At 35.0% G+C, this 26,373-nt stretch overlaps 1 protein-coding gene across 6 annotated transcripts in view; it reads right to left on the reverse strand.

Moving 5' to 3' along the window:
- Positions 1-731: 731 nt before the first annotated feature.
- The window catches only part of LOC149800656 (uncharacterized), a 75,264-nt gene continuing 49,622 nt past the window's right edge, over positions 732-26,373 (reverse strand). For 4 of the 6 annotated variants that reach the window (XM_089954684.1, XM_089954682.1, XM_089954686.1 and 1 more), the window contains exons 10-13: positions 24,513-24,646; positions 17,259-17,385; positions 11,815-11,924; positions 732-2,176 (exon numbers count right to left, since the gene is read on the reverse strand). In XM_089954684.1, the coding sequence (XP_089810810.1) occupies positions 2,088-2,176; positions 11,815-11,924; positions 17,259-17,385; positions 24,513-24,646 (460 nt within the window). In that variant the 3' untranslated portion in view covers positions 732-2,087. Of the gene's footprint in view, positions 2,177-11,814; positions 11,925-17,258; positions 17,386-19,629; positions 19,726-24,512; positions 24,647-26,373 lie in introns of those variants that run through there. The other 2 variants (XM_089954688.1, XM_089954687.1) reach the window with 2 other exon arrangements.

A 26,373-nucleotide genomic window follows, 5' to 3' on the forward strand; every position in this document is an offset into this window, starting at 1 on the left:
TTTGAAATCAGTCAAATTGCCTCAGTAAAAGCCTGATCTGATACAAAAATCATTTAAAGTGTGGTATTAAAAATAGCTTGAATGGATGCGAGGACAATATCATGAAAAATACTGTTTTGAAAATGACAGTGACAGTAAAGAGGACAAGTTTGAAAGTTTGAGCCTGAAAAGGCCGAGTGGGCAATTAAGAATTTGGACAGTGAGGGATTTTGATTAAATATAGTACCAGTCACCAGTACATGGATTATGACCACTGCTGTGTAAATTAATGGTTTGGGGTTTCAGAATTTATACCACACACACTCTCTCTCTCTCATCAAATATTTTAAACAAAAGTGCTTTACGACTCGTGTGCTCTTCTTGGCCATTCCAGTAAACTGCTTGTTAAAGTTGCATTTCATTAAATATCTGTACCTATTTGTATTACAATATTGTAATCAAGGTTCTCATATCAGTTAAAATTAATTACAAGGTATAGTTTAATTAATTACAATGTATAGTTTAATTAATTACAATGTATAGTTTCTGCTGTGCTCATTCAAAGTCATTGGCCAAAATACATGGAGTAATGGCCAAAAAGGGCAAATAAACCTTAACAATTCATGATTAAGACACTTTGCTGAAGCATAATTCAGTACAGACAAGTTGAACTCGTTCCCATATGCACAAATGGTTTATTCTTACCTGAACTCGTTCTTGAAAGTTAGGAAAAAAGTACAAACAAACAACACGGACAGAGGTATTTTATTTTACTTTTTTTAATAAAATTTAAATCTGAATGCATATTTTCTCATGCAAGTTTAAAATTATTTCATTTTCAAATCCTACTATTGATACCATTTATTAATAATTTTTACCAGCTAAGCACCAATATCATGACTGAAAAGGTGTCCCAAAGCTTTTGACATAAAAATATTGTTCCAGAATTTACAGTGGACAAAACAAATTACCTTAAAAATTATTTTATGAATTTATGGTGTCCCAATATATAGTTTGTGAAAATATAAATTGTTTAAAAATGTTGCCGGATCAGCAATGTAAGTTCATGTTCTATTAAGTTGGGGCCTATTCAAGAACATGACAGTAAATGTCCCGAACAAACCCCTACAAGCTGGTACTTTTCCATCAATTAAAATATAAAAGTTATCATTAAAAAAACATACAAAAATATATTTGAATAGAGTTCAGCATAATAACTTTTAACAATCTCAAAGGAAAATGTCTTTGATAAAATTAAGATCAAGTCAGTGTTATCACACCACTAATGACAAGAACTTACATTATCAATGCACTTGATTCCATCAATTTTATTTTCAAGTTTTAAAAGAAATATAAATTAAAGTTACACACCATATCATTTTTGACAAACAAAACAGAATTAATTAAAAGTTAATCCAGGGCCTATTTACTTTACCATCCAAGTCTTATTTTCTCAAGTAAAGGACAAAATTAACACTTATTATACATGACTGCAGTGGAATGAAGAAGATTCTCAGTTTAAAAATTTCACATAATAGTATATCATATAAAAAATATCCAAATCAGATTTTTTCTATCTCTTCATCTCTTGATCCACATTATTAGTCAATTAGTCATTGACCCCATGGCAGGGAGGGGATGTGAGTGACCAGAAGAAGAAGCTGAGACAGAGGCTGGTATCAAGATGGGGAAGCTCAATGTCAGAGGTGACATGAAAAATAAGAAGACTGAATGGATGGCATTAGGTCTTGCAGGAGAGATTGGGGAAATATATGTGATAGGGAAAGGGATCAGACTGAGTAACCAAAGGTATGACATGACCTAGAAAATTAATAGGAAGAGGAAGTGGATGATGGAGAGAAGGAGTAAAATGAAAGGTCAGATGAGATGGAGATTCAAACAGTGACACTGACGAAACAGCCTGGCACCCAGCTGGACAGTCTGTGCTGATCACTGAATGTCTTGCACATCCATTTCTAACTGGTCAACTGGAAATTCTAACTGGTCAACTGGAAATTCTAACTGGTCAACTGGGAATTCTAACTGGTCAACTGGAAATTCTAACTGGTCAACTGGAAATTCTAACTGGTCAACTGGAAATTGGTGCTTCAACCCCCTTCTTCATCAGAACTGATGGTAAGGTCTGTCACTTCCAATTTGGGCTTCTTATTTGGAGAAACTAAGCAGTCGTCATCCTCTGAAAGGAACAACAGGATGGATGTGTAATTAATCACAAGCATTTAGTCCAATCAATCTTAGTAAGAAATTAACTATTCCATAAAGAAATTAACAATGTACATTAATCTTTCTATCTGCCTCTTATGTGGATGTACCTGCTGAATGTAAGTGTGTAGAAGCAAGTGCATGTATGTTTACTAAACTGCTAGTTTTTAATTAAGACCATCAGAAAGTCTTAAGGTGAAATAACTTTCAGTTCAGGAGGGGCAACAATAACAAGATTTTCAAGATGGCTGTTTTGGTGGGCATACCATATGTCAGAGCAGCACCATTTTCATTTAAAACCAACTAGACATCATACAAAATCTTTTGGTGGAAACCCAATGCTGATATGGTCATCTGTTGAGGTGGAGTAGCAATAACAAGATTTTCAAGATGGCCACTGTATTGACAACACTGGATGTCTGGGCAGCACCATTTTCATTAAGGACCAACTAGACATTATAAGAATTCTGGCTTAAGACCCCATTCTGATATGACTTTCTGTTGGCAGATGTAGCAATAACAGGATTTTCAAGATGGCTGCTGTGGTGGCCATGTTGGACATCAGATTGGCACCACTGTCAGTTAGAACCAACTAGACACAATACGAAGTGTTTCCGAAGGACTAGCAATAACAAGACTTTCAAGAGACCCACTGTGGCAGCCATACTGGAAGTCCAAACAAAACATTTTCATTTAGAAGCAACCAGACATCATAAGAAGTCTTCCGGTGAAAACCCCATGTTGATATAACTTTCTATTCAGGACAAACAAGAAGATTTTCAAGCTGGCTGCCTTGGCTGCTATATTGGCTGTCAGATTGGCCCATTTTCATTTAGATCCATCTAGGCATCATACAAAGCCTTTTAGTGACCCCCCCCACCATGATGATATGACCATCTGTTCAGGAAGGAGTAGCAATAACAAGATTTTTAACATGGATGCTGTGGTGGTTATGTTGGATGTCTGAACAGAATCATTGGATGTACAAGCAGTATCGTTTTCATTTAAGACCAACTAGTTATTATAAGAAGCCTTCTTGTGAAAACCCCAATGTTAATATGACATTCCATTCAGAGGGAGAAACAGTAACAGGATTTTCAGCATGGCTGCCATGTTGAATATTAGACTGGAACCATTTTCATTTAGGACCACCTAGACATCATAAGAAGTCTTAATGGAATCTTCATCTTCATCTTCATACAACTATCAGGAGAAATGGCAATATCAAGATTTTCAAAAATGGCTGTTGTGCTGAGTGGCTATATTGTATATCTGAGCAGTGCCATTTTTATTTAGGACCAACATGACTTTGGAATGTAAAGTTTCATGACAATCCTCCAAGTACTGTATATACTCACATATAAGACCAACTAGACTTTGGAATGTAAAGTTTCATGACAATCCTCCAAGTGCTGTATATACTCACATATAAGACCAACTAGACTTTGGAATGTAAAGTTTCATGACAATCCTCCAAGTACTTTATATACTCACATATAAGACCAACTAGACTTTGGAATGTAAAGTTTCATGACAATCCTCCAAGTACTGTATATACTCACATATAAGCCCTTTCATGTTAAATCTGGTCAAATTTGTGAAACGTTCTTTAAAAGGTTTTTTCTGTTATTAGCACAGGCAGCCATATTTGATAGCCAATCAGTATAAATTGTAAAAATTTGAAAGTCAATTCAACCATGGCAGGTTTTGTCAAATTTTGTTTCTGTCCAGCAGATTTTCCTCAGTAGTAGTTTATAAACATATTTCTAATTTAGTAATGGTGGCCATATTTTCAAGCAAATCTGCATAATTTATACAAACTTTAAAGCCTTAATACCATAATGTGTTTGGTGTAAAAATTCTGTCACAGTTTTTGACGTGTCCCTTAAAAGTTTATTGAGTTTAAGTAATGGTCGCCATATTTGATGACAGAGTGGCATTATTTGTACAAAACTGAAAACCCTTAATCCCTGGATGATTTCTGTCAAATTTGGTTGAGATCTCTTGTTAATAAGTTGTTTAAAGCAGGGCTCTAAATAAGGATTTTTGAAATATTTAATATTTTACTCTTTGGAATAGAACTAATTTTAAAAAAAAATTGTAACAACATAAAACACAAATCTACTATATTCCTGACAAAGTCTTAATAATCGAAACACTTTAATGATGCCTTTCTGAATGCATCAAATGGTTTGATGATCAAGACTAATTCATAATGTGTTTGATTATATGGCCCTGTATAAGTAAATATTTTCATGGCGATCAAGAACTAAACATCCGAAACTCATGCCAAACAGCATGGTTTAGATTGATCAAATGTGATAGCACAACACATGGACTTTGCTTACAGCAGGAACATTACAACAAATGCTGACATCTCTGGCTTAAATGCTTAAAAGTCATTTGAAGAGAAAATCTTCAAAATAATTATTCATGCAGGTTTTTGAAGAATATTGTGTGTAGCTTAAAAATCTGTTTCCTTGGTAAATTCTATCAATACTAATGTCCAAAATTTAGCATTAAAACTAATGAAGAATTGAAATGTCCAAATCTCCCTTGACTAAGGTTGTGTTTAGTGTTTGGTGTGAGACCTAGTTGGTCCTAAATAAAAATGGCGCTGCTCAGATATCCAATATGGCCACATAAATGGTCAGGCTAAGCACTAGTGACATGTTTTGCGCAGTATATATTCAAAAATTGTTATCTAAAACATAAAAAAGGCATATTGATTTCCTTGAATGTGTACTTTAGTTTCATTATTATTCAACTGCAAAAAGCAATGTCATGAAACCTTGTCTAGAAGGCACTACTAATTATTCAATTTATTTAAGCATTTTACAAGCAATCAAATCATCATAACTACATCTACTGATAAAAATAAAGTTGTTTTAGAGGGATAAAACTATTAATAACTGTGTATTTTTTACCTAATATTATTGCATTTCTATTGCATTTCTGAGTCTTTTCTTGGCGCTACATGATCCCAGTCTGATACCTTATTTCACTTCCAACAATTAGAATGTCATTTTTTATTGAATTTGACCAAGGCTGAATAAACATCCGAGTAGGGAAGTAGGAGGGAACTGGTCCATAAAAGCAGGTAATTATTACATAGTTAAAATTAGTGTTACTCCGTGAAAAATAACATTTTAACATAATTCATTACCAGCTATTATTGCATTGCTGAATTTGACAGCCTCGTGGGAATTTCATGACCAATGATAATGGATGATGGCCTGACAACTTTTTAGGCTGATAGAATCAGGCCCAGGTATAAATACCCTCATTCTGGTGAGATATGGATTAAAGATAAAATGAGAAAGTGGAGTGAGATTGCCAAAAGGCGGCTTTCATGGCCTCATCTTAAAAAGACTCATTAAATATCGCCCAAGTCTGACTTTCCTGAAAGATTTCTCTCAGTAAGAGACTGATAAGTTGAGGTTAATATGTGACTTTTACCTTATCATCTACTGAATCAGTCAGACTCCAATACTTATTACAATATATTTTACAAATAAGACAATTAGAATTCTTCATAAGAATGTACATAAAAGGAAAAGTAGAGATTAACTTGTTTAGTTTTATTATCTGTTCATCTCCCACTTTCATCCAATCACTGTGAAGAGATGATGTTAAACAATGTAGGATCACATTTAAACTTTCAACAATTAATTTTTTTACATGGTGTATTTCCTTTCTATATGCTATGATCATATAAAAGAGAGAATAAATAATCAACAAATGCTGCAACAGAAGTTAAATGCAATTTATTTTGTGTGTGAGTATGGTGTGTGATTATGATTTTTAACGTAGCTTTAACAATATTTCAGTCATATCGCTATGATGTCTGCAGTGTGGCAGTTTATGGTGTGATGTCTGCAGTGTGGCAGTTTATGGTGATGTCTAGCACTGGAGCATCATGTTGCAGACATGTAGCATGATGTCCCACCCAGTCACATTATCCTGACACCAGGCCAACCAGTCCTAACACTAACCTCTTAATGCTGAGCGCCTAGTGAGGCAGCTGTTAGTACCATTTTTGTAAGTCTTTGATATGACTTTGCTGGGGATCCAACCCACGACCTCCTGCTTCCGAGGCAGATGTTCAAACCAAAAGACCACCGGAGCAATCTGCAATTTATTTTGTGACCAACTGTTTCAAATTAATTGAGATAAGAACCGAAGCATTGAATGTACAGCCTGATAATTTGTGGTTTAAAAGCTTTTTTTAACCCAAACATTTTACTTGACAGCTGATAGTTGCAACGTTCAATCAGGGTACTGATTAATGGAAGAAGGCAAAGAAGAGAGACAACATCATAGTTAGCACTGAAATGTAAACAAATACTTTTCCAAAACCAAAGCAAGAATTTTACTCCTTTTTCTCATCAAATCTAAGGAGAGGAGAATGACTGTTTTAAGGAAAAAGTTCTTGAAGGAAGCTTCGCTGAAAGGTTCATGAGAAGGTTTAGATAATGAAACAAGAGATTCCACTTTATCATTAATAAGCAAGAGACTGGTCTCTTGAGTTCAAAGTATTGGATCAGTTTTGGGTCTGACTCTATAGTAGAGCCCTTAGAGAACTTGATGGTGTTAGACAGGGGTGCTCTATAGCGCCTAATGGGGGATACTGAGCAATCTTTTTTATCGAAGAGAAGAAGAAAATCTGTAACTGCAGTATCTTCACAGGGCCGATAGGATCAATGCATTTTCTACTGCACCCAGAACCAATAATTCTCCACTTGGCATCATAAATCTTGGAGGTCAATTGCTGACTAACCCGAGTACTGCATTTGGCAACCTTGTATAAAAGCTGGTAGTGATCAATAGATTAATTGATCACTGTGACTCAGCAGTTCTGACTCTGTTAAAAAACTGAGGGATTATTCTAGAAGGTTTGAAGGCATAGGCATACAGTCGATTCACCTCAGTCTGAAGGTGTCCACCAGCCCTGTGTGTGTGTGATTAGGATTTTTAACGTAGCTTTAACAATTTTTCAGTCATATTGCTACAATGTCTGCAGTGTGGTAGTTCATAGTGATGTCTAGCACTGGGACATCATGCCGCAGACATGTAGTATGATGTCCCACCCAGTCACATTATCCTGACATCTGGTCAACCAGTCCTAATACTAACCTCTTAATGCTGAGCACCTAGCGAGGCAGCTGTTAGTACCATTTTTTGTAAGTCTCTGGTATGACTTGGCTGGGTTTGAACCCACAACCTCCTGCTTCCGAGGCAGACGCTCTAACTACTAGGCCACCAGAGCGGGCTCCACCAGTCATGTAGGGTTGCATCTAAAATTTAGTAAATCTGGGCAATATCTCCACAAGTTCAAAAAATGGGGGACAATCTGGTCATAGTTGTGGCCTCTCAAAAGGGCATTAAAAATAACTAAAAATGGATGCAGAAAAAAAGTGTTTTAAAATAGTGTTTTCTCCATTAACTTTGATTGAAAGATGAAATACAAGCCTGAAAAAAATGCAGTCTGTTATTTAAAAAGTGATGAGAGAGGAAAATTATACCTAACTTGCCTAATGTCGTTATACACCTGGACACAGATTATGACACCAAAAGAATTATAACAATTGACACTGACTTAGATCAAGTTAGGATGTGTGCACATAAAATATTAATGACAAGTGATGATTATATCTAAATTTGAAAGTATCTAAGGAGGTTCACAAATAAATAAAAACAAGAAACTTTGGTCAAACTGCAGAAAGATACTACAAAAAGCTTACATAACAGTGCTCAAAGATTTTTTTTAGGCACAGGCCCCGGGCTGGTGACTTAAATAAACTCACAAGCCCTGACTGAAATTCTACATGCCTGGACAGTTCATACCTGTCAACTCTCAAGCCGAGAGAAAAACTTCCTGATTTTGGGGGTATTTCCACACCTACCTCCCTATCTCATATCTCCTATGTTTCCACACCTACCTCCCGATCTCATAATATCTCCCCATTTTTTGCAGAACTCCCGATTATTACATTATGTCTGTTAGTTTTCATTTCTCAGAAAAAGAACCCATACATAAATAGAATATCGTATACAATCCACATATGCCATATCCTATTTTATCACTTGTGAATACTGTTGTGATGAAATAATTAATATCACACTACAGTTTTTTTCTTCTTCTGTAAATGGAATGTTAAGAAAAAACATTCTTCAGGTAAATGTCAGATTTTTTAAACCACTACAATATTAATATAGAAAGAAAGAAAAAAATAATACAATTGTCACTCTGAATGCTGTGGAATTTTCTCAGCAAACAAAATCGCATCTCCAATTCCACCAAAGAAAATTGGTCAGTAAACACCTGGCATTCCTCTATCATGTATGTAATTTTAATTACCATGATTAAATTAAAAAAGGAATAAAACAAAATATACCACGCAGTATATGTGCTCCCAAAGAACTAATTCAAAGTAAATATTTTATTTAGTAAACATTATTACATGCCTTAAGAGTTAAACCTAAGGAAATATTGTGGGATATAAAACGTACGAAAAACAGTTTACACATGTTCGGTAACTTGTGATTGCAGATTTGAACTATTAAAACAAAGTCCTAGGCATTGTAAGTTACAACAAAATAGGGCAGCATTTATTTGCCAATCAATTGCATGTGCTTATATACACACACACTGTAGAGCATGGTTTCTTTGAAGTATGTCCAAAGGGCAGTACTTTTCACAAGATAAATACAATGATAAGGATTAACTGTTAATTAGTCACACTGGCTTTATCATTTGTGTACTTAAGTTTTACATTTAGCTATATATGCAGTTTAGCCACAGCTGACCACAATATGAAAAAGGGGGCTTGTCCTGGGGGAAAAGGCATGTCACAATGAGAAATGGCACGTCCCATGGGTGCTCGCACATTGGGGCAAAGGGATGGGTGCAATAGTTGCCTCTCCCAATTTCACCTTTAAACACAGTTTGGCCTACATCCATAAAATTTCATGGCCAGTAACTACGTGCCCCCCCCCCTCAAAGTTTCTGCAGGCACCTCTGGCACGTCCTTTGAGAATTTCACCCTTATTGGCCTTGGAAAATTGGTCAATATTTATTTAAACTGGCACTTAAAAAATGAAGCATAAAAACCTCCCCATTTTAGGTCCAAATCTCACTATTTTATTCACTATTCTCCCTACTTGGCTTTCGAAAAGTTGACAGGTATGCTGGACTACAATTTCCACATGCCCAAAATTTCCCCCTTTTTTAATATTGTCATACAATGTTGCTATAGCTACAAATCGAATATAAATTTAATAAAAATGAATTATACTTGAGCACTATTCTGATAACTGAAATGATCATGCTTTGCATTATATAAATGCATTAAAATCCGACTTAAGAAACTTTTCTGCTGTTCACAAACTTGTCAAAAATATAATATATAGCGGCTTAAAACTTCTCATTCAAGGCAATATGTAATAACTGTTGTGCTTGTACATGCATCTATCATCTCTTTGATGTACTTATAATGGGTTGTTCCACTTTCTGGTCCTACCTATGCAAATTAGCACAATGGGTTCACTCACTGCAACCTTCAACACCTCTCACTAGCTAATGTCATCTAGTTAATGTGAAACTTTGATTTTATACCTGACCTAATTTCCTTTAATTGCCACTATTTAAACTGCCAAAGGGATAGTTTTATATCAGTTACAATCATTACAGATTACCGTTTATACATACTATATGTAACGGGCATAGACTGTGTTTATATATATATATATATATATATATATATATATATATATATATATATATATATATATATATATATATATGATTACCGAAAACTGTCTTTTCTTGAAACACGACTGTGTCAGGAGGCTTGGGATTATGGCATGTATGTCAACATCCTGAAATTACATCTACGAATTTCATCAGTGCAATCAAAGTTTCCACGGGCAAACTATTTTTTTTTTTGACAAGCTCAATGGCCACTTTACTCGGAATACAGGACGAACCTGAACTAAAATTAGAGGGGCCACGGGCATCGGGCTATTGGAATTTTTGAGCACTGCATAACTTTCATCTATGTGTGTGCATCTTTCTCTTTCTTACACACACACACACACACACACACACAGATGTAATATTTAAAAAAGGAAAAAATTATAACACACAATTTTGATCTTAAAAATCACCAATGGAATGAGTGACAGATTCATCACTGTTCAATATAAGAAGGATAGCTGTGTACCCTATTTTTTACGAACATGATAATCTCAATTTCGAAAATGCAGAACAAGATCTGTCATTGCATTTTGCATTGGCATAACTATCATTAGTGTCTCTGTTGATCATTGTCTTAGCTGGTGGAAAAGTGATGGAAGCCAAAGAATGCCAAAGCTGATTGAACGAGGGATGAAATTTTTAACAAAATAAATATCTCTGATCAAATGAGTCAAATTTGATTACACATATTTGTTTCTTAGAAGAAATTCAACCATTAGTTCGACCAAATTTGGCATTCCTCAGCTGCCACTGATCTTCAACCAATGAAAATAGAAGAAAAAGGCATCAGAGTATGTACCAAATAAAAATAAAGCACTCAGACTCTATGCCATGCAATACCCAATCAGAATTCAGCACGTGATACACAGGAACGATTGATGTAATTCCCTGGTCCACAATACCAACACTGTACAGGAGTAAATCAGTAATTTCTACATTTCGTAAAAATAAAGTACAGAAGATTCATAAAAATTTGATCTTGTTATCTTTTCTTACGTGATTATGCACCCATAGATTCAACATTCTTGCTTGAAATTTTAGATTTTCACAATTGTTTATCCTTGATGCAACCCTGCCCAATGCCCTCTGGTCTGGCACTGGGGAGACATAAAGAGGGAGCTGGTTGTTTAGCTTCATTGAAAACAAGTCTACCACTGGCCTTCCCCACAGCCCTATGGATAAGATGTCTCTGATATGGGCTTGAATAGAGGCCACTGCATGAGGATTGTTCTGGACAAACTGTTTGCTAGAATATTCCTCTTAATTTGAATGTGATGAGCACTGACTGAAACTGTCTAATGGAGGATGTTCCAGACCTCCAAACAGAAAGGGCATGAGTGCCGCCTTGATGTCAGATGATGTGTTGTTGATAGCAAACAGACACAGCAATGTCATCAGCGGCTGACAAAACAACACACATTTCTAGATTGTTGATGTAGAGGGAAGACTGATCCCAAGTCCACAGGCTGTGCAGGACTACTCCCTCAGGTTCTAGTGCTTGTGACTGGTGTCTGGTTCCCAGTAATTGGCACCTGGTACTCAACACTTTGCAGCTCTCCCTTGGGACATCACCTGGTGCCCAGTAACTGCTGCCCAGTGCCTGATGCCAAGTACCCAGGTCCTGGTGACTGACTTCCTTCTGAATTCCTCTGAAATTCGTCCTTGAAAGTGCAGATCTGGCATATAGTCAATCAAAATAACCTAACACCTCAAAAATGAAAATTTCCAACAATAATGCTACAGTCTGGACCATTACTTTTGTAAACCTACATGGCCCCCTTTACCCAATGATTGATTTGAAAGAAAACAGGAAACAAGAATCAAGCCACCAAAGAACTTGCTGAAAATCATACCTGTTGCTGCTGATTGAGATGGGCTTGGCTGCATAGGCCTCCAACTGCCATCATCTGTAAACTGAATTTCACTGGCCTCTGCTTCCTGCCAACAGATTTCCCCATATAAACTACAAGATAAAAGTTATCTTTCATGAAATGAATCCATAACCATTACAAAATGCATAGAAACCTGAAACAGAAAGTAATACTATGAATTTATTTTTATTTAAATGATAGCGATTTTTGTGTGTGTGATTACTATTTTTTATGTAGCTTTAACAATTTTTCAGTCATATCGCTACGATGTCTGCAATGTAGCAGTTTAAAGTGATGTCTAGCACTGGGGCATCATGCAGCAGACATGTAGCATGATGTCCCACCCAGTCATATTATCCTGACACCAGGCCAACCAGTCCTAACACTAACCTCTTAATGCTGAGTGCCAAGCGAGGTAGCTGTTAGTACCATTTTTGTAAGTCTTTAGAATAACTTAGCTGGGGTTCGAACCCACGACCTCCTACTGCTGAGGTGGATGCTCTAACCACTAGGTCACCGGAGCAGTCTGAGCAATTTTGGTGGAGTTTGTGATTGGTACAAAACTGACCAATTTAAATGCCCACAATAACATGCATAGGTGATACATTCATCAAGACTTGCCTCTCAGTTTATTCAAGCGGCCCATGATCTTTCAAAACAGTGGCCATCTATCGTCTGGCATAGCAATGACAAATAAAGGTCAAGTATTAAATGAAATAGAAGTACCTGTGTAGAACAAAACATAAACAAGACCAAATGCAGTCATTATTAACTGAAAGTGTTTATGTATCTGCAATTAATCACTCTCAGTAAGACTGTACAAAAATCAGTTATATAGTGAGACTCTCTTGATATGCAATATAAACATCAGTTATATAGTGAGACTCTCTTGACATGCAATATAAATGGCATGTCCCCCTACCACAGATATTTTTAAAAAATCAAGATCGACAGCAGTGAGAGAAGCCATTTTGGGCACTCAACAAGGAATATCACAATGTTAAAAGTATTTGTTTTCACCTTCCCATTTCTGATCTTTTCAAATACTGTGGTTTTATTTATTACTTCACCTTCCCATTTCTGATCTTTTCAAATACTGTGGTTTTATTTATTACTTCACCTTCCCATTTCTGATCTTTTCAAATACTGTGGTTTTATTTATTACTTCACCTTCCCATTTCTGATCTTTTCAAATACTGTGGTTTTATTTATTACTGTGGCTATCAATTTCTGAGGTTTCGTAAACAAAGACATTTGTGCAGGCACTTAAATACATGGATTTGCCTTTGCATTTTTATAGGTATTTAATTCTGAAAATTAACCTCTATATATACCCAAAAATAAAGAATACAAAAGAACAAAAACATGCCGACAACAAAGGCTAGTTACTTGAATGGTTAAAACAATACTATCACCAGTATAAGCACAAATCAAACACCTGGCATGATTAGTCCTTGATACTGTGTTTTTGTCCAAGTCGCTCAACGTATAATACTATTGCCAGTATGAGTACAAATCAAACATTTGTCATGATCAATCTCTTACACTGTGTTTTCGACCAAGTGCTCAACATCAAATGGAGCTGATGCAGTCAACAACACCAAGCCAAACAGTCAATGAAGCATATCTATGTGATCTTTTACTTAAAAAAATGTCTGTCCAGAAAGTTGTCTCATCATTATGTTCTAACACTCATGTTACTAAGGGCAATAATTAGTGTAATTAAGGGCAGTAACTGCAGTGTAAGATGCTTTGTGAGAACAAGTAGACGAGGTGTCATTTGTATAATGTGTGTATTGAGTACACAGGTTAACAGGACTTGAGAATTTACTTAAAATACATCAGTGATCTTAGTTACATGTCTTTACTTTTCCACGTGTTGAGTGTTTTGGTGTGAATTATTTTGTTTATGCACTTCAATTTAAAATCCACTTCTGAGTTGTAACATTGAAATCTGAACACCTAAAAGTGACAACTTTTAGTTATATATCATTGTAGTTAGCTTGCACAATATTGGACTTGTATTCCAGTGGTAATGGGATCATTACCTGCATCAACTAACCCAGGTTGGATGCCATGATATGTCCTCTGGAAAGGCACTTAGCTCCTGTTTACTTACATCCAACATATGTTAAAAGTGCCATTAAAAAAACAAAAACATACTAACAAACAATACATGCAGATTTCCTCACATTTTTGGTGTTCCAAGTGTTAAATATTTAAAGTTACACGCAGAAGTGCAATTAATTTTTCCTTCTGTGAGTTGTTGATTTAATAAATTATCCTTTGAGGAAAGTAAATCTGTGAAAAAAAGTTTTGTTAAGAAAGGGAAATAATGTTTAACATTTAAACAAACAAGAATCTTTACAATATACAAAAAGGTGAGTTTTGACATTCAGTACAGTAAAACCTGTTATAAGAGACCACCCCTTCTGCCAACAAAAAAATGGTCTCTCAAGACAGTTGGTCTCTCATAGCAGGTTTGTACAAAAAGACCAGTTTCCAATGTCCAGTTTCAGAATGATTTAAGGAAAAATAACCACAACCACTATTCAAATGTTCTATTCTATATTAATAGTTCTTGCTAAAATATTGTATGCATTCATCTGAAAACAAAATTATGCTGCAGTAAAGATGTACTTCTATCACTAAACATGAAATCACATTTAAATTTGAAGACCACATGCAGTGTTTTATCTACCCATGCGTAATGCACCAAATACGCAAACTTTTCTGATTTGACACGCAAAAATTGTTGCCGGTACATAAAATGATGCACCTCAATGTTATGTTTTTCTGATTAACACAAAACAAAGGTTTTGGTCTAACTATTTTAATGGCTAAGACACAACTCTCCCAAACAGACAAAACACATGCACACCAGTTTCCTACATTGTTATCATAAAGACACAGGGTTACAACAGAGTGTGGAGCCTGGAGTTGACCATATGTGACCTGTAACTGTCAGATCATTTGTAGCAACAGGATGTTAAAACCATATCTTACCACACCTAAGAAAGAGCCAGAAAATAAACATGTGGTTTTAAAGTGATTATCACAAGAAACTATTATTTTATGCACACAATTGTCATGCAATGAAACAATTTCCATTTGCTCAATTGTATGCCTTGCATTGTTCCAAGATACTGTTAGCATTCGACTGAAAATGGCATCAAAGGCAAAAAAATTTAAAAAAAAAGATCTGAAACATGAAATTATCTTTCAGACCATGTTTATTGACCAAATGATGATAACAGTAATGTTATCGAACCAGTGGAGCCATCATCATCCATAGATGAGGTAATGGTTACTTGTAAGATGAAACATAATTTTGTGCAGCAATGGTTGAAAACATACAGCTGGCTACATTTTCAAAAGAAGTCAAGTCAATTCTCTGTCCAGAACAGGATCATAAACACCTTTAGGAATAGGCTTGGAACTGAGAAACAGAAGAAATCTGATACTAATCAAGATTGATGTGGAAGACAGAAGCACCTTCAATTTTGAGGAAGCTTTGAAGAAATGGAAGAAAACAAAAGAGAGAAGAATCTATGAACTTAAAAACATGAAATTATTTGTTAAATTGTGAATGGTTTACTGTGTCAGAGTTTTATTCAGAAGCTATCCTCATTTAAAATATGGCATGATGTGTGAAAAAAGCTCTTCTCCGCCTGCTAGTCAGATTAATACATTCTAGTCACTAATGTTTTATTGTATACAAATAATTAAAAAATGCCTTATTGGCTTTAGTTACGTTATATAACTAATATTTTTAATGTGCATTTAAACAATATAATTATTTTTAAAAACTACTGAAGATTGATCATTGGACTGAATAAGACTCATAGGTTTGAATTCTGACTTGACGAGTCAAATGACTTATATGAAGCCATTTGTAGATAAAACACAGCACACATACATGTATTAGTATATGAAATCATTTCTCATTTACTCCTTTTCCTTTATAACACCCTCAATTTGTTTTAGTGAACTTTAAAATGCTATTTTGCAAGTGGTCTGCTCTTTTTTCACTTCATTCAGTTACAATAATTATTTTCTCCAGTTATAAAGTTTGTCTCTTTTTAGTTGGAGGTCTACCCACTGTTACTAAAGTACTAGGTGTTAACATTATTAGTTCTCAGTTGTAATATTGACTCTAAAGGTGGTTTTGACTGGGCTTTGGGAAAATATGAAAAATCTTTACATGTGCATTGCTTACCTAACAATTAATGAAATAAAAAGAAAAAGTTATCTCATCCAGAAACAGAATCATTTACTCTGAGACAAAAGTCAATGGCTTAATTCAAAGAAGACATACAAGGGATTAACTCCATAAACAAAAGCGTGTTACACCAACTTGAGTAGACAACAGTTTGGTGATGGAAATAAATCACTGTAACATTGAGGGAAAAAAACAAACAAACATCACAAGGCTTTAACACTATCAATCGAATCCCACAAGTTCTCTCTTGTTGGTTTAATAGACAAAGACCTTATTCACCCCCAGGCAATATGGATAAACTCTAAAGACAAACAATATACGTGACCACTACCTTTATTTTGGCACTACAATGGCAATTTGTGACATGTATATTAGCCTGGTTTACAGACTGTGGCATCTGCCACCAGTAGCCAGAATCCTTTTTTTGGTTCTTTTTATGTTTGTTTTTTATTAGAGCAATCTTTACTAATCAAATGGTCATTGTTACAAATGATTACATGGTCAGTGGTATTTGTTCTTGCGATACGATTGTTCATACAACTGGATACTGGGTCCAACTCATTACATATCGGCAGTAGCTATGATAAGGCAGGAAACCAGGCTTAGTGCTGGAATAATTCATATGTACTTTAATCTGGTTTACAATAGAAAATATAAAACATTATAATCATACCTACAAAATTTCAGATATTGGTAGCCAGGCTAATTTTTTGTACAACAGTTTAAGCGGTCATTGTTACAGGGATTAAATATAGGTTGGTGGAGTTTATCCCCAATTTTGTGATGCGGTCATTCACAGCAGTGTCGAAACACATATTTTGCCAAGACATTGTGGTTGCTGGTCACGTTCAGCCGATGGTTGCTCAAAACAGAGCATTTATATAATACAATTGATGCATGCATTATGATTGTGGTCAGAAATGACAGGTGGTTGCTTGTACAAGGTTTTACTGTACTGAGAAAACAGTACTTTTAACAGACATACCAACTTTTAAAATTCAAGACTGTCTAAGGGACTTGTAAAAAATAAATGGTATTTTTTATTTGTGTGTGTGCAAGAGAGGAGGAGGTGGATGATGGTGAGAAGGAAAAGAGTGATGAGATGAGATGTAAGATTGAGATTCAAACAAGGACAATGATGAAAATGTCTGGGGCTCAGCTGTAGAGTCTAATACTGATCACCAAAGGAGAACGACTAACACACCTATTACTGACTGCTTGACTGGCACTTGGTGCTTCATCCTCCTCTTCTTCAGAACTGAGGGTAAGATCTGTCACTTCTATTTTGGACTTCTTATCTGGAGAAACTAAGTAATCCTCGTCCTCAACATCTGTATGGAGAAAAAAATCAGGCTGTTTAATTAATTAATTCCAAGAATAGTCAGAAAAATTGCAAGTAATCTATTCTACTAAGGAATTAACTATGTTTAGCCTGCCTCTTCCATATAAGTAGTTGCTGAATCTAAGTGTCTAGAAGTAGAGTGAATGTGTCTTTACTAAACTACTACAGGTGTTTAGTCCAGCACCATGTCTGGATTTTACACCTGTTTACAAAACTTAACTCAAAATCTTCATACGAGAGGAATGGTGTGCAATTCACGTGCTTAACTATAGCCCTGTCTATCCCGCATCCCACTCCTACGTTATGATGGAGATACATTTATAGTATATAAAAAAATAAAAAGCGGATAACTCTTCTGAAAATATTGCACGTGTAACTGCTGCAAATACTCTGTGCATAACTCCACTGATAATAATGCGAGTAATATGATTTGTCAACATGCAAATTCTGATGTCAAAGATAAGTGTTAGCTAAGTTTCTCAGTAATCCACTTGAAACTGCAACAGTAGTTGCACTCACTCAAATCTGTCACACACTGGATCCAGTTGCAAGACATAAAGAGCAATACTGCTTACAACATTAATGGAATAGATCTCTATTGGCTGAAAAGAATTTCCAGGAATCAAAGATAAGACCATTTACCTTTTCAATGCTGAGTACTGAAACAAACTTTGATATTCTTGAGAAACTCCAGCAAGGCTAATTTGGTAACAAATATATTTTCTTACATATCTGAGTTAACATGTTCACATAATACCTGCAATTGTAGACAAAATTCCGTCACAGCCATTTATCTGAAACCTGGTAGCTTTGACAGAAAATCATTCAACTTGTCACAGATAATGACTACATATACACATTTAGTAACTTAGCTATATATATATATATATATATATATATATATATATATCAAACTAGTTACCACAATTCTTGTAATTTTTTTTACCCTTTAATATATCATAAAGATCACAATTAATTAAATTATTATATTTCATCATACATAAAAACGTCATATTTATGAATGAAAAGATTTACAGTTGCAAAAAAGGATTAAAAAATATTGCTGATTTTAAAACTAAAAACAGTAAAAAATTAGATAAAATAAAGTGTTGTTTAATCTTTTTATAATTTTTAAGTCATATTTTCTTTTAATTAATAGAATTTTATATTTCAAACAACTTCAATCCAAACTACTGAGGTATAATTCTGATATGACAAATGACCAGTTTATCACCTGCCCAGAATAACAGAATCTATGTTGGGATTTGTACAGAGATAAGGAAATCCCAGTCAAAGGGTTATAATGTCTCCCCAAGAGGCTATGCCTCATGGGGAGACAAATAATGTAACCCTGCGACTGGGATTTCCTTGTCTTGGTACAAAAACCGCCTTATATTATTTTTCTCACCCAATTTTTTCCAACTAAATTAAAATAACCCTGCACCCTTGAAATTTAGTTAGAAGATTCAAAACACAATATTTATCAGGTACTATTATTGCTTCTCACTCTATATAAAGGTCATCAGGTTTTGTACTCTTTTATGAAAATCTGAATAATTATCTAAGTGCAAAATAGCTATAACCAGACTGAGACAGAAAAAGTAAGGTAGATTTCCCTGTCACATGGAAGAGAATATGCTTCATCAACATTGACTGCTGTTAATTAACAGCTGGACAGTGACCTTAACAATACTGTTAATGAGTGCCCTTATTAACTTGGTCCATTTCACAAAACAGCACGTGCATTTTAAAAACATGTTTGGAAGCCATCCAATATTTTCTTATCCAATAAATTTATATATCAGTTCATGCCAAACTGAAGACAATAGACTGTTATCCAAGCAGTCTTTTTGTTTCTTTATATTAAACAAATTAAAATGTAATATTCATTTCCTTCTGATAGCCTCACAAATCTGATCATATCTGTGGGTCCCTAACACTGAACTGGTCTTTGCTAGAGTTACCTAGATAGTAAAGTTCCATCAAATCCATTAAGTTTTTGGTTTAAATCCTTAAACAAAAGAATTACTGAGTGACCTTGACCAAGTCAGTTGATGTCACAAAGCACCACAGTAAAGCTCGTGCATGTTAAATTTAAACTTTTAGCACCTCAGTTTCTGGTATTTAATTAATAAATTTGGCCTTTTGCGCATGAATTTTAATAACAAATCCATCATATATCTGTGATTTGTCATAAATTTAAAGACATTTAAAAGAAAGTATATATGCTTACTTCATACTGTTGTTTAGTCTTTGAAGCTGCTGGTAAGGTTGGCATGGTAATTTTTCTTCTCTGTCCTGTTTTGTGGCAAATATGTGTACTTGCCTACTGAAATAAGTTGTACATCAATTTGTTTTATGCCACATAGATAAAATAGCTCATCTAGAGCTGTGCATTTAAGTTAGCCATACATATGATACTAAATCAAATTTCCTCTATATTTTATCAACAGTTTGGAGGCCAATTAATGTTTTCTGATCAAATAAAAAACATTATGAATATATGCTTTTTGTTCTATCAACCTTCCTATTGTTATCTTTATTGGTGAGAATTAAGAACAAAAGAGGAATATGATTGCTTGTGTTCTGTACGTTTAATTTATATTGTGTACTTAACTTTTGTCCATGATTGAAGGTAAAGTTTTGGCCTACCTGACAATGATCATGTTTTTTAAGAAGTTTACTTGACTTTGAGTTCAGGATCTAAAATATTCTGGAACTGAACTTGTTGACAATATTTTGGTGGAAATTTCCATTAGAAATTTCATGCATCCAGTGCATTATGTCGTGTCATTGGTCAGGTGAGAGCCTGTATATATTGGTCTAGGTAAGCAAATTGTTCCTCCCTGTTTTAATATCATGTTTGAGAAACTAGGATCAGAGTTTATATCTGTGTTCAGTTATAATTGTAGAGGAATTATTTATTTGAATTATAAATGGAATTACAAAGTGCTCATTGACTTTTGGGATTAAAACAAGAGATTGGGATTATTGAGGACTCACTGAAAGGCATTCTGGATTATATCATTGTGATACATCAAGACATTCAAGACCAGTGGAATTCATTAAGAACATTCCATGCTTTTTGACTTGTGATAGAACAATTAGGATTATTGGGATTTAATTCACAATACTGTAAGTTCTTAAAATTTTCACTTTGTAACTTAGAGAATTAAATTATTTGTTTATTTTACTAAACTTGTTGGCTTAGCTTCTTTCTGTTACATAGTTTAAGACCACAGAAACGTCATACCTGTCATTACAATAACTACTGCTGTTCATTAACAGAAGAATAATGTCATTTACAGCTCATGGGCATATTTTCATTTCCCTATGGGTAGCAATGGCTATCATAGTTAAAACTAAAATAAGCCACAGAGTCTGAAATGTTAATTGACAATGGAATATTGTAAAACTCGTGTACACAGGAGAATCGCAACTGTCAGGCAAATGAATGAAGACAGAATTTGCCAGGTAACAAATTTCTTGAAATGGCATGTACAAAGCAAGCAACAAAAAGTCTACTGTCTGGTATGAAGAGCTAAGCATTGTGAGTAAAAATCAAACCAAATACTGCAATCTGTTATGAATATGTCTCTTTTATAATTATATAAAGGCCAGTATTTTAAAATATCTGCCATGTAAATGGAGAGATAAATTTCTCGTTGCCAGCTGATGAGCCAGAACACAGGGGATTGACCATTCAGCCCTGAACAAAGAAGACTCATCTGTGGAGATATATTAAATTCCCTCATCGTAAAAGGGATTGACATGAAAGATGTACAGGCTTTAACACACACTAGAAAAGGAATCTACATACTACACTCAAAGGGGGGAAAACAACTGTAGACCATGGGTACCATGGAAATCAAGGTGAAAATAGCAGATGTGATAGACTAGACCCACCAAGCATCAAAAGAGAAATAGCCATTAAATATGCTGACATCTGACAGGAATTCCCAAAGAGATCCCATCAAAGCCAACAGTGGAGAGATTCCAGCAGAACTTCAACTTGAAATTAAAGGAATCCAAAATGACATCTATAAGGGGACATGACACTACAGATAGAAAATGAACAACCAACATGACTGACAACATTCTTCTATATCCATGGTTTACTTGTGAACTCGTGGTATGGAGCATGCATTTATGATCAGAAATTGTATGTTGAATTGGGACATTACCTCAAACACTTTATTCCAAGAAAGGTACAACATACTATGCCAGAACTAAAGGTTTTTGATGAAAAGTCATTTAAAGGTTTTCATATTTTTAGTAACAGCAGCCATATCTGATGGCAAATCTACATCAATTTCATATATCTGAATGATCGTAATGAAGCCTGTATCATTCCTATCAAACAAGAAATTCTATTCACATTCTGGAGAAGGTATTTAAAGATATTTATTCTATCTTTTGGCAATGGCAGCCAAAGATGGATCAGCATCAGTTATACAACTTTGAAAACTATTTTAGAGGCACAGTTTTAATGTCTTTTATTGATGGTAAAAGTGGCCACATTTATTGGCACATCAACATCTGTTAGAATTTGAATAGGATTTTCTCTCTGTCAAATTTCGTCAAATTCTGTTCAGCATTTTTTTTTTACAAGTCTTCTAAAAGCTGTTCTGTTTCTAGTAATTGTGGTGATAGCTTGGCAATATTTTTCTAAATTTTAAAGGTATTCCAACTAGAACTCTTCTTGTCAAATTTGGTCATCATTCATAAATTTTGGAAAAGTTGTTTAAAGTATAATTTATTTTTAGCAAATGCGCATTTAAGGGTGGTTTTGCATCATCAGTAAATACCTGAAATGTGCTGGGATGCTTACTGTAAAGTTTGGTACATTTTAGTCTGAGATTTTAGAGAAGTCGATTAAGCTTAATCTTTTTTCATTAACAGCTGCCATATAAACTAATATTAGTTAATGCAACCAGAATGATGTGATCATGCGATTGCGAGGAAGGACCCTGTGGAATCCTGCACCTGAAAAATGCTTTACAACAATTTCTTGTGTAAATCTAGTGAATGTAGACTTGTCATATCCGGGCATAAACCATAAACCCAACAATATTTAACACAGTTCTTTGCATGGCCATGTCACAAAGTCAGAAACTGGAAGAAGCCGTCTAGGCATGCCAAGTCACTCACTATGTCTGTAAATGAAATCATTATAATTCGTACTTGGTCCAATAAGAACTCAGATTATGCAGAATTTACTCCCCTTTAACCAAGTGGTCAATGCTTGTACAATTATATCCTGCTTTCCTGCCTTGAGTGGTAGGAAAGCCTAAAGCATCCAGCCTGGTTGTTCTCTGAAAACTCCAGGTAGTATCTGTGAACAGGTACCTCATCCTGAAACTTTATGAAGGGACTAATCAGGGAGAGATATGTTGTTATTTTTTTTGGTTGCTGGTCAGGGGATAGTCTGTTCTTTGCAATGAAGCCAGGCTCTGTTGTTAGAACAAATGAACCATCTGAACAAAATAGTAGTTACCTTGGATCCACAGACAGGAATGCAGCTTGCTGAAGGCAGAAGCTAAGAATATCAGGAAGCAGATCTTGTATCATTGGGGTAGTAGACATAGGCTTGAACTTCGACGAGTTGACCCATGTTAAGACCCAAGACAGGTTCCACTTTGGGAACAAGGTAAGCAAGCACATTCTGGATATGTCAAAACTGACCATCAAGTTAGAATGGTCTTTGTTGTGACCAATGTCATCTCTTCCATGAAGTGCAAAAGTATTGGATAATGATATCCTTTGACTGCTATAGATATTTGCTTCTCTTCTTTAAACAGAGAGAGAGAGAGAGAGAGAAAGAAGTGAGCTAGTTGGGGAATGGAATCTGACATTGATGTAATGTCATTTGCATGACAACATTCACTTCAAACTCATCAAGTTCCCTAATGTAATTTCAGAGTGGATTGACATCTGGATTTTATGATTTTCTCTATGAATAAAGTACTGGACTTCTTTCTGCAGAAGGCATTCCAGACAAGAGGAATATGTAGAGGAATTTCTCTGGTCACAAATGAAATACTGGTGACTTTGGGTGTTTGAGTAGCTTCTGGGTTGTTGTGATTCTCCTGGGTATGTCTGTTACCAGATGGAGTAGATCACTGATCCAGGGTAATCAGAACTATTTTCCAGCATATGCCGCTCATTTTATATATCTTCAACTGATGGTGAGGGGAGGCATATATCTAGATTCCCTTTCAGGTGATTGCAATGGAGTCAACATCCCATGCTTAAGGGGAACTGGGAGATGCAGCTGAGCAGTATGTTGTTCCAATTTGTTGTGAATAGATCTACCATCAGTTAACCTTATAGGCTGCCAATATAGAGGATAGATGGATGGAGACCAGTCTAGTTGACTTCTCCTTGATAATGAAGTGAAGTAGTTTTTCAAAGTTGGAAACAACAGTTGGTGACAGACAATACATGATGGAGGCTGGGTCAATACCAAAACCTCATACTGCCTTACAGCCAGGTAAGCTTAAAACTTACCATACCATAACCTCACATGGCCTAATGGCCAGGTAAGCTTAAAACTTACCATACCATAACCTCACATGGCCTAATGGCCAGGTAAGCTTAAAACTTACCATACCATAACCTCACATGGCCTAATGGCCAGGTAAGCTTAAAACTTACCATACCATAACCTCACATGGCCTAATGGCCAGGTAAGCTTAAAATTTAAAGGGGAGAAAAACAGAACCACTAGAAAGTAATAAGTAATGATTATATATCACTCTCTGCTAATTCAGGCTGATAAATGTCATTTTGCTTTAGGGCTAGACTAATGATTCTGTTCAGTGCTTGTCTGTCATTATGACACCGCTGTTAGGGGGGAGTAGGGTGAGGAAGGCAGTTAACTGATGGTGAACAACATTATGTACATTTTCTGGACCTCTTTACTTAAACATGCAATTGCTATTGTGTCAAATTGAAATCAAGATTGCCTAACACTGGAAAACCAACAAATTCCAACCATGATGCTGCAATCTGGACCATTACTTTTGTAAAAACCTACATGGCTTGCATTCAATCAACTGATCTGAAAACAATAAAACAACAATCAAAGCAAGAAATACTGGCTGCACATCATACCTGCTGCTGCTGGTTGAGATGGACTAGATATGAGGTGACTTTCCTTGCTCTGACGCAGAGGACTCCAACTGCCATCATCTGTAAACTGAATTTCACTGGCCTCTGTTTCCTGCTGACAAATCTCCAGAAATAAACTGCAAGGAATAAATACCTTTCATGAAAAGAATCCATAACTTTTTCAAATGCATTACAGAAACTTTAAACAGGAAGTAAAACTATGATTTCACATTTTTTAAATAGTACCAATTTCTGCAGATTTTGTGGCTGGTAAAAAAATGTGCCAATTTAATACCCAATATAAAGTATTTTTGTAATGGAATCATTTTACTGAGAGGGAAAGATCTGCATCAAGTGGTCCTAGACCTTCCAAAAATGAAGGTCATCTCTCGACTGGCATAATAAAGACAAGTAAAATTTCAAGCATTAAATGTTGCTAAAGTACCTGTATAAAACAAAAAAATAACCAAAATCAAAAGAAGTCACATTTCTTGAAGAATGTGCATGTGTCTGCAATTAATCAAACAGTAATACTGTGAAGAAAAAACTGATATGGTGAGACTTTCCTACCAATACATTTACAAAGCAATGCGAACGTCATCTTCCTCTACCACATATATGAGAGACCAACAGAAGTCACTGAGGAACTGTAAATATGTCATCTTGAAGAAATATCACAATACAAATAATATCACATTACAAAAAATATGTTTTCACTTTCCTATTTTGGAGAAAAGCTACCTGAGTGCTTTTCAAATATCATGGATTGATATATTTTTACAGTTATCAATTTTCATGGTTTTGTAAAATAAGATATTTTTTTGTGGTAACTAAATTCGTGGATTTGCCTGTCAAAGTATTTCTTGGGGCATGCAAATAATGACATTCCAAAAGGAATATGAATTAACACCCAAATAAACTAAGGCAATATTAGTTTTGAATTCCAGGAAATTCTCTTTTCAGCTTGAAAATGTCCACAAGGCCAAACATATTAATGATAAATTTAAAGTGAAATAATACATTAGGAATTAATTTTTGCACTAAGTACTAGACTAAAGATTTGTACCAGACTTTCACAAATATATGTAAATTAAACAAAAATGTGGTCTAGAAGCAATAATGGAAGCATATAAACAAATTTTAACAAGAACAATGCAATTTGCTATAAAAGCACAAACCAGTAATGCCCAAATAATAAATGAATTATCCATTTTGAATGGTTGAATCCTACAACAAGAATTAAGCAATGCATTTTGTCATGCCTGCACATACTGAGCAAGATATAAGAATTACTGTATAGCAAGTTGCAGTGGAGAAATTTTAGCAATCTGCCGTGTCAGATTATAGTCAGAAAAATAAAAGTCATCAAAACCTATTATCTACTTTTCAAAAAGTGGTAATTGTATCATTTTTTAAAACTTTTGAACAAAAGTTTAAAAAAAACGTTTATTTATAATAATAAGAATGCATCCAAACATTTTGCTTCACCATAAATCAGAACAAGGGCCACATGAAGCATCCAAAATAATGTTTGTTTCTTCTAATCTGGTACTTGTTTGATTTATACCATTATCAAAAATGTCTTGGAACCATGGTAACCCATGAACAATATGAAGAACTTTAGACTCTATGTATTTTGACTGTCCATAGCTAATCAAGCTTACTGAGGGGCAAGCTAGCATGGAATCCTAGCTAATATGTCCAATTAACTCAACACTATTTCTGTCCCTCTAAACAGAATTACATATCACTATAACAGCATAATCTATGTTGTATTCTTGATCTTTCCACCCTGAATAATATTCTGTCCTGTCCTTAACCGTGTCTTGCCAAGTCGAGAGTAATTCAGCATAATTTATCATAT

The sequence above is a fragment of the Sinohyriopsis cumingii genome, chromosome 4 (genome assembly GCF_028554795.1).
Source record: "Sinohyriopsis cumingii isolate HCF-2022 chromosome 4, ASM2855479v2, whole genome shotgun sequence".
Classification (NCBI taxonomy): Eukaryota; Metazoa; Mollusca; class Bivalvia; order Unionida; family Unionidae; genus Sinohyriopsis; species Sinohyriopsis cumingii.